Here is a 12,709-nt window from a genome sequence, read left to right as displayed (position 1 = left end):
ATGCTGTCAGCAGTGTCCAGTCCTGACTGCAGGCATTTCCCCATAGCCTCCTTTCCATCTTTTAGAATTGCGAGGAAGCTGTCCCGTTCCTCGCCCTCAGGAATGTGTTCAGCCGCCGCACTAATACAATCCCACAGGGTGTATGTAACCTTGTAAAGGTGCAAATCACATTTTATCATCCCTATCTGGGGGAATAGAGGGGTATGCCGATTGTCTGGTGGATGTAGCTGCCTGGACTACTAAGCTTTCAGGTGTAGGATGCTTAATTAAGTAGTCAGGATCAGAGGATGAGGGACTATATTTCCTAGCAAAATTTCTGTTTACCGCCGGTCCAATTTCTGGGGTTTCCCATGCAGCCATAATCTTCCTCTGAAGTTCTGTATGAAAAGGAAGAACAGGATCTATTTGAGGACCTTGACTGAGAATATCTGTCATGTAATCCTGTTCGTACGTGGGTGAATTTCTGTTCCATCCCATAAAATCCACCACCCTATTCATAATATTTCTATATGCTGAGTCAGCATGATCAGCTGCGTCAGGTTTGTCTAATTCAGGTGAAGTGTCTATACCACTGGCTGTTTGGAGACAGTCATACATTGACTGACATTTTTGACTGAGGGTCACAATTAGTTCCTCAAGAACATTCTTTGTACCATATCTCACACCAAAAGGGGAAGTCTCCTCCTCAGAGTATTGTTGTTCCTCATAAATAGAGGGCAGGGACTTGAAAAATATTTTCTTGGTACACAGGTAAAAATGTTACCCGTAGTTTGTGAGGGCATCGACCTTGGTTTTGCCAGAGGCAGACTCGATGGGGAACCATTATGGACCTTTTCTTCCCGCAATTCTGGCATTTTTTTAAGCCAGTTTTACGGGTGGAAGGATTAGATGTTGAAGACATCCCGAAAGACTGAAGTGCCATTTTCATACACACAAAGCGAAAGCTTTTGGAAAAACTGAACTGAAGCCAACAGGCGCGGCTCAAACTATTTATACTACGGATGACGTTGACGCTCTACGGCAGCCCTCGAGAGACATCAACGCGACGACATCGAGCACGGCGCCCTCTGGTGTGTAATTTTTTTTCCGAAGCAGCAAAGCTGACGATCCGAATATCTAAGATGAGGAATGCATGGGAAGATACAATACATTCGAAACAGACAATACAATTTGTCTGCAATGGTGGCCTTCTGCCTTCAGTCCAGGTGAAACCCCACCATGAGTAACAACTGTAAAACGTGCTCATCCTGTCTAAATAAAATGTAAAATTCTGAGCCACATCAAAATTGTGCAAAGCCTCTTCTACTGAGGAGTTAAATGGCCTAGGCTGAAAAATAGGTAATTATATTTCCAATTTCTGGTGGAAAACAGAGCGTACTTTAGGAATGACAAACAGAACTGTCCTTAGAATCACCTTATCATGGAAAACCTTTTAAGGCTCCTCACAGGAGACAGCCTGCAATTTGCTCACCCTTCAGCAGAACTGGCCTCAAGACAGCCTTCCAGGGGAAGAGCTCAAGATCGCAGGAAGCCATATGGTTGAAAAGCTTTCTCCTTAAGGAATCTAAAATATAGTTCAAATCCCACAGTAAAGGGGGAGGGTTTATGATACGAGATAAAAGTGAAGGAAGTCAAAGTAACGCTTAATGGAAGCTACAATTGCAGCGTTTACAAGTAGGAATTTTGATGGCAGTGCTGGCCAAATGAGACATGAATAACATGGCATTATCTATGGCAACAGTCAAGCGATTGTCCTTCTGATCCAAAATCCAATGCCAGAAATACATCAATTTGTCTTTGTGCTGTGTCCAGGTTTACTCCTTCATGGCTGCAATCACAGTTCAAATGCTGGGCCCAGAAATCCCTGTGAGAATAAAGTAGCTGCTCAGTTACCATGCTCTGGAGCTTAGCAATGGTAAGCAGGGATGAAAGATCAAAACTTTCTCTTAAGACAGGTCTGTCCTCAAAGGAAGATCCAGGAAGACACTGTTTAACAATGGCAGTAAATAGGACACCCAAAACTGGTGAGGCCAGCACAGAGCAATCACATTTATTGAAATGCTGGAGTCTAAACACATGAAATCCTGTGAAGGAACAGCATCCAAAGGAAGGCATAGAGGAACTTTTCCGAACAGATCTATCACAAATGTGCTAAACATGGAATTACGACCTTTCCATATCCACAACATGCAAGTGGCACTTAATTCTGGATCTTGCTGAAAACAAGACTGAGCGGCACCCGACCAGAGGAAAATACTCTGTGCTACATCTTGGTAGAGTTCCCAATCGTGAGGCGAGTGAAAAGATGAAGAATGAGATTTGTTATAACAGATGTAGAGCTTAAAAAATATATATTTGGTATTTTTTTAAAAAGGTTGTTTTCCTGCATGAGCACAGGGAAGAAAAATGGGTTACATGAGGCACAGATAATTTAAATAGAGCTCATAGCGTTCTAGGCATATCACTTATGCCTTAGAATTGGGGTTCCCTCAATATGGTATGTAGAAGAGTAGAACAGTCTGCACAAAAAGATGTTCTGTACCAGAGGAGCTGGCTATCTATTTAGTTAATAGTAGTACATTAATATTGTGAGGGACTGGAGGAAGTCATTGACTTTGTATCATATGTATGGACAAATGAGAGTGGTCATTTCAGAGATTTGTGGAGAAATGCTAAGATCACATCAGTGCAGAAATGTAGAAAGCTTTTTAGCACTCTAAGGTTCGAGTAGGGAAATAAAGCAAGGACACGCAGCACATAATTCATGCCCACCTGCGCATGACATAGATATTTCCATTCCTGCAGGCTATGGTGACACGATACTCCACATCGTACTGCCCAGTCACATCCAGAAATCCAGGGACGCTGGGAAGACTGACCTTTTGATAGGAATACAGAAAAAGAAATGTCAATACGCCCAATCTCTCTTCAGTGGGTAACGGTTTGACACAATAGTACATGTTTTGCATTTTAAAGTATCCATTAACTGTGGTCTTTAGTATTATGAACACTTAAACCACAAACATACAAATCTTGGCAAGACAGGGTGATGGAACAATAACATGGTTTATACGTCAGAACTACTGACACAGATTCAGTGCGCTAGTTCCCATTCTCAGTTTAATCCATAATGGACTCATAACTCGGATAAGGCATTTACAGAGTGACACAAAGTAGCACCCACTGTAGTGAGTTTATCACTACTTACCACATGGCCGACCGACAGACTGTCATGTTTAAGTATCCTATACTGCTTAGAAAGGACTTCAATCATACCTAGTATTGGCTGCCAATTATGACAAGTGCAAAGAATAATGTTCAAACTCTTTGCATTACACACCGCAGCAGATAGTCCAAGGGACCAAAATACTGGGCCAACTGATACTTTCTTTAAACCTGCAGACCGAAACAGCAAATAAATACTTGTTTTGTGAGGATTATTTAGTCTCTTAGAGTCCGTTCTTACTCTTAATCCACTTCTTTTTACTCCTTTCTTTATAATGACTCTCCATTTGATTCCTCAAAGTCTTTCCAAGTCTTATACAATTCTTGGGCCTTCACAGGCACACATACGTCTAGATTCTTTACATCTCCTGGGATTCACTTGTCTTGGGTTTTCTGCATCTATTAGGATCAAGTTTTTAAAAATGGATTTATTTATTTTTAACTTCACAGCACTTTTCAGGGTCTTTACACAATTTGCAACTGGGAGAGGGCACAAAGCCAATTAGTTGGCTGGAAACACAGGCAACAACTGCCAGTATTCAGCCTGCATTCCACCAGCCACCCAAGCCCCTTCTCTGCCACCTTTTTTGTGATACTTTGGCCCCTTGGCCAGCCCCAACCCCACATAATCCTCAAACACCCCCAAACCACACTTACCTGCTGGCCTTTAGCTCCGGCTCCCAGGCTCCTTCCCAGTTGGGTCACCATAGAAAAAGAAAAAGGGACTTTTTTCCCTTTTCTATTCATTATAACCATGGCCATCTTTTTTGTTTTTGTTTACAGGCGTTTGAGTCTGTACCTGGGCCACGAGGTCAGTGGGGGCAAAATACAGCCTCTTTCCAGTAAGGTCCATGCTGTCCAGCACTGGGAAACCCTTACCACACAAACTGAGATGAGAGCCTTCTCGGACCTCACAGGAAATTGCAGGAACGTCAAGCCTGGTTATGGGACTACAGTAGCGCTCGACTCCACTGATCTCAAATAATTATCCTAAAAGGGTAATTTCAAATAACTCATGGCAGACCATGGTCTCAAAGCTCCTGACTTTAGTCACCTCTTTTTAGTGCAAACTGCTGCTGCTATAGTGGGAATAGGGGCAATACTTTCCCAACTGGATGATAAGGGCATAGAGTCCCCAATTATATTCATTAGCAAGCTGCTCAGGGGTAGGTTGCCAAGATGTGCCCCATTTCGGAAAAAAGTGTGTTTTGCAATTATGTGGGCTCTATGAAGGTTGGGACTCTACCTAACTGTCTAAACCTCCAGCATACAAACAGATCACAAACCACTCCAGGGGTTGATGCACATGAAAGGGGAAATCCCAGAGCTGCTCAGAACAGCCTACGGCGTATGAACTTTACCACTGAGCACAGACCTGTTGATGAATATGTTCATTTTTATTTTTTTTATTTATCATGAAATTGGTTGAAACTAGTCAAACCTTACACAAAAGCATAAAAACACGCACTTAAAATAGAAAACACAATTCCAAGATGGCGGCCAGCGGAGGATGACATGTGTGACCACATTAAAAGCAACAAATCAAGCAACGTGAAACAGAACGACAACATTCCCCTTTGCACTGGAACGAAGAGGTGGACTGGGGCTAAACCAGGCGTTAGACACTAGTAAACGCGGCCTGAGGGACAACCGCTACGATTCACTTTGAAGGGTGGGGCAGACAAGCCCTGTAACAAGGAAGCCTCTAGAGCCGAGCAGAAGAGAAGAGAAAACAACCCAGCCCCGCGGAGCGCAGAGGACCATCCCCCCAAACACAGGGTGAAGGTGACCCCTCGACGACGAGCTACGTGCTGGGGGGAGCAGAGTGTGTGGCGGTGGACTGACAAAAAGGGGAAACATAGGAAGTGCCCCCCCCCCAAGTGTAAGGCACCCAGCGAAGGTGGAGGGGAAGGTGGCCCAGAAGAGGGACTCCACTGACCAGGCCCGGAGGAGTGCAAGAAATGGGAACAGCGGACACAGAGTCGATCCCTGCTCAACAACAGCGGAGGCTCGGCAGTCAAGAAAAGGCCTACAAACTAGAGGTGAAAACAAGTAGAGGATGGGCCCTATGCAATGAGTGAAGCCAGACGAAAAAAGCCCGGGGATCCCAAGGAGAGGCCAGAACAAGGAAGAAGGCCCCTTTTCAAGAGGAGCAGTGAACCCCAAAGGGCTAGGATTCAGAAAGGGCTGGTGATATGGCAACAAAGGTGACGGTGAGCAGGACAATAACCGGGGGTAACCACAGGGAGAGACCCCAACACTAATGCGGAACTCTACTACGAGACAAAACAGCAGGAATACGCTGGGGAAACTGTAACGGAGCCCACATGTCCAAGACAAGGGGTGAAAGTGGCGTTGACGACCCAACAGACCCATCAAATAAGGCAAGAACTGAGTATTAAACAGTTGTGACTCTCAGAGAACGCAACACACTCAAGGAGTGGAGGAACCAGTCAACTCACAAGCGCCAGGGACAAGACCAGAAGGAGCAATGGCGCTAAGCAAAAAGGCATGCAGCGCTGGATTAAAGAGTTCCAAGACCAGTTTATGGCCTCCTTCCAAACACAATTTGAGACTCTAAAAGAAGAAATGAAACGGTTGGTGCAAGAACTGAGAATCGATGTAGCCAAGCTGGAAGAAAGGACTGATGCTGGAAAAGGTGGTCCAAATGTATGGAGGAGGACACACACAAAAACCAGGAAGCTCTAGAACATCTATTTCACCTATCACAATTTGGAGATCCATCGCGAGGACCTAGAAAATCACTCACGAAGATCCAACATCAGGTTAAAAAAAAACTCACGGAAACAGTGGAAGATAAAGACCTGAGAAGTACAGCTCAACAATTGTTTACAAACATTGTGGCAAACAATGCAGAAGAAGTGGTACAGGAGACCCGGACGCACGTCCAAGGGATGTACTAGTGGCTACAACATCCTACAGCCAGAAAGAACGAATCTGCAGAAAGCGAGGACGGCCGGTCAAGTTTGGATATATGGGAAGGAAGTACAACTATATCAAGACCTTGCACAGTCCACGCTGCAAAAGAGGAGGCGGATGGACCCAGAGGTGAAATCTTTGGCGACGAAGCAAGTAAGATATAAATGGATTTTGAGATGGGGGAGTGGGTAGGGGTGTATGTTTTGTGCTGCTGTTGTTTTTGTGTTATGTCTTGTTATGGGGTAGGAGGGTGGGAATGTTTTCCGATCTCTTTGTTTGTTGAAATGCTGTTAACTTAGTGGTGATTTACATTTTAATGTACTGCTGTATATGGAGTATTCTTTCACTTGTTCCCACTCTGATATTTCTGATATTACTCAGTTGTATTGTTTTATATATATTTATTAAATAAAGTTGGTTAAAAAAAAAAATCAAAAAAGATATAAATGGCCTTTTTTTTCGTTCTACCTAGTCTTCACATTGGAAAGACAACAACATTGAATCGCGACATGCAAAGAAGTAATGCAGATTCTAAACTTACAAGAGGAAAGCGAAGAGGGCAGCGAGAAACAACAAAGAGGAGACAGAGGACGCAGAAAGCTGCGGGGATGGAAAACAGTGACGAGAAATGGTAAAAGTGGAAACAAGAAGTGACTAAGAAACGAGAGATCACGACAGAGAACAAAGGACAGAGGGGAATGCAGACACAAGTTACACCCCGGACTGGAGGTAAGACTTTAACACGTTCTCATAAGCACGTGGCCCAAAGGGGAGGAAAGGGGGCAAAGATTGGAATCTTTAGTGGGGTCTCGTACTCCCCACGATTACTTCCCTGAGATGTGAGGGCCAGGCGCGCAGACACACTGTCTGAGCGGTCATAGGAACCTGGGCCCTCCCCCAGGGAGGGGAAGGAAAGGGATGGGGGCACCAAGTTAGAGGTTGTAATTGGGTGTTGGGGAATGAGGGGGGTGGTCAGGAGAAGCAGAGGGGGTGCCAGAAGAGAAAATGGAAGGGGTGAAGAATTGAGAGGTAGGTGGAACAGGATGGGGCGCACTCAAATGGAAGATCCTAAGATACTTCCATACAATGTAAGGGGACAGAATACCCCGGTTAAGAGGAAAAAGGTGGAACACTTTCTGCGGGGGTTGGGGGGTAGGTCGACATTCTCATGTTCCAGGAGACACATATATGCAAAAAATATAAAGGGAATTTACGAATTAGAGGGTACGCCCAAATACATCAGGAGAAAAGAGGTCAGGTGTGCTGATAGCATTCTGGGATGGATTAGGGGTACAAGTCCAGGATTTAATGGTGGACAAAGAGGGGAGGTATTTATTCCTGAATGTAGATGAGGGAGGCTGCATAGTCAAAGTCACACTGGCCTCAGTCTACGCCCCCAATAAGGCCCAAGATTAATTTTTGAGAGAAAACCTATTGAAACCAGAGAGCTTCCTCAAGGGGGATATATTAGCGGGGACCTAAACATGGCGTGGGTTCCACACATGATAGGAGCAATTTTAGTATCATTGGACGCAGAAAAAGCATTCGTCAGGGTCGAATGGTCCCTGCTGTTCCAAATACTAGAACAAACGGGGTTCAGGGAGAAATTCATTCAAATGGTGCAGGCAAACTATAACTCACCGGCGAGCTGCATCACCCTCAATGGAACAGTCAATGGGAAGGTAACACTGGGGCGGGGTACTAAACAAGGCTGACAACTATCTCTGCTGCTTTATGCCATCTATTTAGAACCTCTATTGGCTAAGATTCGGGAGACAGATCGGCTCAGGGGAATAGCAATGGCGGGAGGAATCCATAAAGCAATAGCATTCGCAGGCGATATACCAGTGGCATTGATGGACCCGGAACAATCATTGCCGGTATTAATGAAGGAATTGGACAAATATGGGGCGATAGCTGGGTTAAAAAATAAATAGACAAAAATTGGAAATGCTGAATCAGCAGACCCGGAAGTGATGGATAGGCTGGGAGCAAGAACGTAACTGAAAAACGCAGAAAAGGGTATAGCATATTTAGGCATAACCCTCACTAAGAAGATAGAACAACGGTATGGCGCAAACTACCCACACTTGCTAGACAATTAAACTTGATCTCATGAAATGGAACCCCCTCAATATCATGGTGGGCGAGAATGACAGCAGTAAAAATTGTCCTACTGAAGCCGTTATATAATTTTCAGGCACTGCTCATCAGGGTCCCGAAGACCTTACAAGGCTATATAGTCATATCTGGAAGAAAAAAAAAACCAGAGTAGCAATGTCCATACTAACAGCTCCAACGAATAAGGGGGGCCTAGCCCTCCCACACCTTTATAGATACTATGAGGCAGCTCAGCTACGGGTAATGAGAGAATGGTTGGTCGAAGGCTTACATAAAATATGGGCACGACAAAATAGGGCGGTAGTGGGATCACCCCACCCAGGGCTCATGTGGCTAAATAAGCAAAACAGACAACCTAATGTTAAAATAAGTCAGATGATTGTGGTAGGGGTGGAAATATGGGACTCATCAACAGTGAAACCATCCCCATTCTATCCGATGTTCGGGAATCCTGAATTTCGGCCAGGATTGGAAAAGGGGCATTTAAGAAATGGGAAAGAGTAGGGTGCCAAAAAATGCAGGATATGGACCATGGACAGACTGTTAGGACTTTCGAGGAATGTGTACAAGAGTTTGGTTTGACGGGAAATCACTGGTTCAAATATAACCAACTGAAACACTGGCTGACTACCCCAGCTACTAAGGAGGCAGCTACAAGACAGCTGATGCCATTTGAAAAATATATAACGACCCATACGGGATCAAAGAGTTTAGTGTCAAATCTCTAGATTTTGGTCAGGAAAAACGTATTCAATGGAACTACATGAAGAAATGGGAAAAAATCTTAGGGGAGACAATCTCAAGGAAACAATGGGAGTACCTATGGGAAGCAATTGCAAACCTAACTCGCTCCATTCAGGTGAGGGAAATGTGGATCAAAATTCTCTTACAATGGCACTACATGCCCGAGAATATCAATGTAATGTTCCCCCAGGCATCTGATCAATGTTGGAGGGGATGCAAGGCAGCGGGGCACTGGGCACATATTTGGAGTAAATGTCAATGCTACAAACATTCTGGGAGTGGACAAGTTGGGGGAGAAGATCTGGATGTGTGGGATGTGGGAACCGGGATCAAAAACACCCACAAAGGCACAAAAAGGGATTTATGATCTTATTAATAGCGGCATGGTTGGTGATAGCGCAACAGTGGAAACAGCAGGCACCACCCACGTTCCGTGACTAACTCAAACAAGACTGGGGGTCAGTACTGAGCTATCTGAAATGAGACTACATGATGCAATGCTGCCCACACAAAATCAGGATAATGGACATATTGGGAATCTAAAAGGAACCCATGCTACCTAAAAGATGGACTCTACTTCTGGTAGGGGATGTGGGTGGGGCGAAGGGAGAGTTGATTTCTTTTCATGTATTGCACAGTAAGAAAATAATAAAAATATGTTAAAAAAAAAAAGAACACAATAAAAATTACAATAGAAAATCAGTTAATACAATGACTAAAATGAAGTAAAACATAGAAATCGCAGTTCATTCTCCATTCAATCACAGGGTTGTATAACCATTTCTTTAAGTGCAGTGTACATAGTGCAAATTAGCAAACAGTTTACCCCAATGGAATATTTATGAGGATTTCACTATGCCAGCCAAAAGAATCAACTTCAATGCTGCTATTGTTAGGAGTGGTTCCTCTCCACTAATCGGCCTAAACAAATAGCGTAGCATTGTTCACACAATCCGCATGCCAGACAAATCTATTTAATAAATCGCATCTCTTCACCTGGAGTGCTTCGCATTCAACCAAAATATGTTCCCGGGTCTGCAGAGCATTGACGGACCCCCAAAATGTGCAAATTCACGTTACCTCTACCTCTTCTCCTACCCTTACGTTTCTCACCTTCTTAATCTCACTAGTTAATAACAAATGTAGGAGTAATCTCAGAAATTCTTCTCACCAATATGGCCTGGGGAATCTTCTCATGTACAAGGGAACGTATCCCATGGGCTTTGGGATGTTCGGGACGGGCTTATGGAGTTTGTACGTGCCATCTTATCTAATGTGTGACACCAGTCTAGCTCTATCAACTTCAATTTAGCCTTACAAAGATTAGAGATCAGCAATTCCTTGCTTACATTACATACTCCAAGGATATGCTCAGCCCCTCTACCAAGGGCTGCCAAAGGGGCACACTTACCCCTTTCAAGAGCGGAACTCCGATCATACAGACTATTAAGTGGTGGAGTCAATATAAGCTTGTATTAAGTCAGCACTTTCCACTTAAACGTGTATGCTAATGAACTCAGGCCCAGTTCTAGACGAAGTGCAGCCATTGGCAGATAATTTGGCAGTGTCATCTCCTTCCTCCAAATAATCCCCTCAATTATGTCCCAGTCTAGTTGCCAAAAAACATGAGCTATTTAAGTCCCATACATAAGGGCTGGGAGCACCTGCCTGGTGTAAAATTTCAAAACTGGCACAAGTGAGAATTTACAATATTTCACCCGAATTCTCTTAATTTAAGCAGCCAATTGGTCTGCTTTAGATCTGAGCCATCCCGAAACCACCCCCGTGTTTCGGCCAGAGTCTATTGAAAACCCCAAATAAACAAGAGTCATCTTTGGGGTCAGAGTTTCCCCACACATTGACCACAAAAATCAAAGTTTTGTTTGGTGTTTTTGTAGAATCTCAAAATATTTGTTTGGGCACCATTTACCACAAGCTCATTTGACTCTGCGTCTAGATCCACTGCCCTAGCCAGTCTCTGCAGCCCCAATTCCGTAGAATCCAACAGAATGACATCTACGTACGTTAGATGAGAAACCCGCAATTCTCCCAGTTTAGGAGCAACAAAACTGGCATTACACAGACACTCTCCCAGATATGCCAGGTATACGTTGCACAATCACAGGGACAGTACACAACCCTGTCTCAACCCCGTACGTGACGAGAGTTCCCTTGACAAGGCCTCCTGCCTGTTCAGCCACACCTGGTTCACCGCCTCACTGTGCAACTGCACCAATATTACCAAAAGTGAATGCGGCAAGCCCCAGGCATCAAGCTTTGGCCAGAGGTGCGACCTAGTAACCATATCAAAGGCCATCGAAAAATCGATGCCCATCACAAATACCTGCCCACCCAGCTACAACCACACTTGTTCCTGGATATTTTAGATCACCAATCCATTCAGAGAAATGGAAGCCTTCTGGAGCCAGTTTGGAATTTTGTTAATTGTCCTGCTGCCAAAGCCCAGGCCTCCAGTTCCCGCAAGACCAAGGAAGCAAATATTTTGCTCTCAGAGTCCAGCAGTGATATGGGGCGGTAGTTAAGTGGATTGTTCCTGTCCCCTTTTTTTTTTTTTTTTTAAATCGGAAACAATAATTGTTTGTTTCCAAGTACTTTGTGTATCCTGTTTTAATAAAATTGACTTGAAAAGAAAAAAACAGAAACTCTTCCCATACCCCAGCATTAAGCTTGAAGATCGAGTTGGTAAGTCCATTGGGCTTTGCTGTCCTAAAGGTAGAGGAGTGCTTAATAACTTAATAACTTCCTCAATATCTGCGTCCTCGAAGTTCAGACACCATAAGCTTGTAATTTGTATATCTGGAACTATGTAAACAGATTCCCGGTAAATCCGTTCAAAGTGATTTCTCCCATGTTACCTCCGAAATTGGATAATCCCGTTTGTTAGCCTTTAGATGAACCAGATTAATGACCCCCCAAACATTTTGGGAGTCCTAACTAAGGACGATTCGTAACCTTTCCTCACCTTCCATATAGAACCATTAATATCGGTGTGGCTTATCCTGGTTTTTGAACCCCTGCCTTAACTTATTAACCTTCCCAGTGATTTCTTCTCTACAAACAATAATTTTCCTGGCCCACCGCAGAGCTCCACGCAGGACTTTTTCCGTTCCTGAACCAATGAATCAAACTGGTGCATCATCCGGCCCTTAATTAGCCTCTTCGATTTTCCCATTTCAACAAATCTGTCAAGCAATTGACTAAATGATCCCACATTTAAGATCTCAATTTTTAATTCAAAAGAGCTTTCATTTAACAAATACTCTAAATGATTTGTAAATTTACTTGAGTTAAATGTTTTCCTCCCCAAGGGATTGCACCCATTTGACAGGGTTAGATTCATTAGGCCAGGATTAAAATTGGACTTAGTCCTGAAGACCAATGACAATGCTAAAGTGTTATGATCAATGAGCATAGTAGACCGGATTCGAAGTTCAGAGCAGAATGGCGTAATACAATTTGTCACTGCTATATAGTCAATACATGACTTGCTAAAGTGATTTTTCCCAAGTTGGTTTGGAGGAATGACACCATTAACATTGCCGTTAAGTAATGTAATGCCCCACTTTTCAAAAAAGGATTAGACATTCAATTCCATCTCTTTTCCCTCGTTGATTCAGTTGACTACTACCTTCTAATTGAACGCACACTGCATTGAGAT

General features: G+C 43.8%; 1 protein-coding gene across 1 annotated transcript in view; it reads right to left on the bottom strand.

Moving 5' to 3' along the window:
• BBS1 (Bardet-Biedl syndrome 1) overlaps window positions 1-12,709 on the bottom strand; it is a 1,034,601-nt gene that overhangs the window by 633,172 nt on the left and 388,720 nt on the right. Inside the window, exon 9 of the mRNA XM_069644936.1 lies at window positions 2,773-2,879. Coding sequence (XP_069501037.1) covers window positions 2,773-2,879 — 107 coding nt within the window. The remainder of the gene's footprint in view (window positions 1-2,772; window positions 2,880-12,709) is intronic.

The sequence above is a fragment of the Ambystoma mexicanum genome, chromosome 2p (genome assembly GCF_040938575.1).
Source record: "Ambystoma mexicanum isolate Mex_15411 chromosome 2p, UKY_AmexF1_1, whole genome shotgun sequence".
Classification (NCBI taxonomy): domain Eukaryota; kingdom Metazoa; phylum Chordata; class Amphibia; order Caudata; family Ambystomatidae; genus Ambystoma; species Ambystoma mexicanum.
The sequence above is the reverse complement of the archived record's forward strand: the minus strand, read 5'-3'. Positions and strand labels throughout refer to the sequence as shown.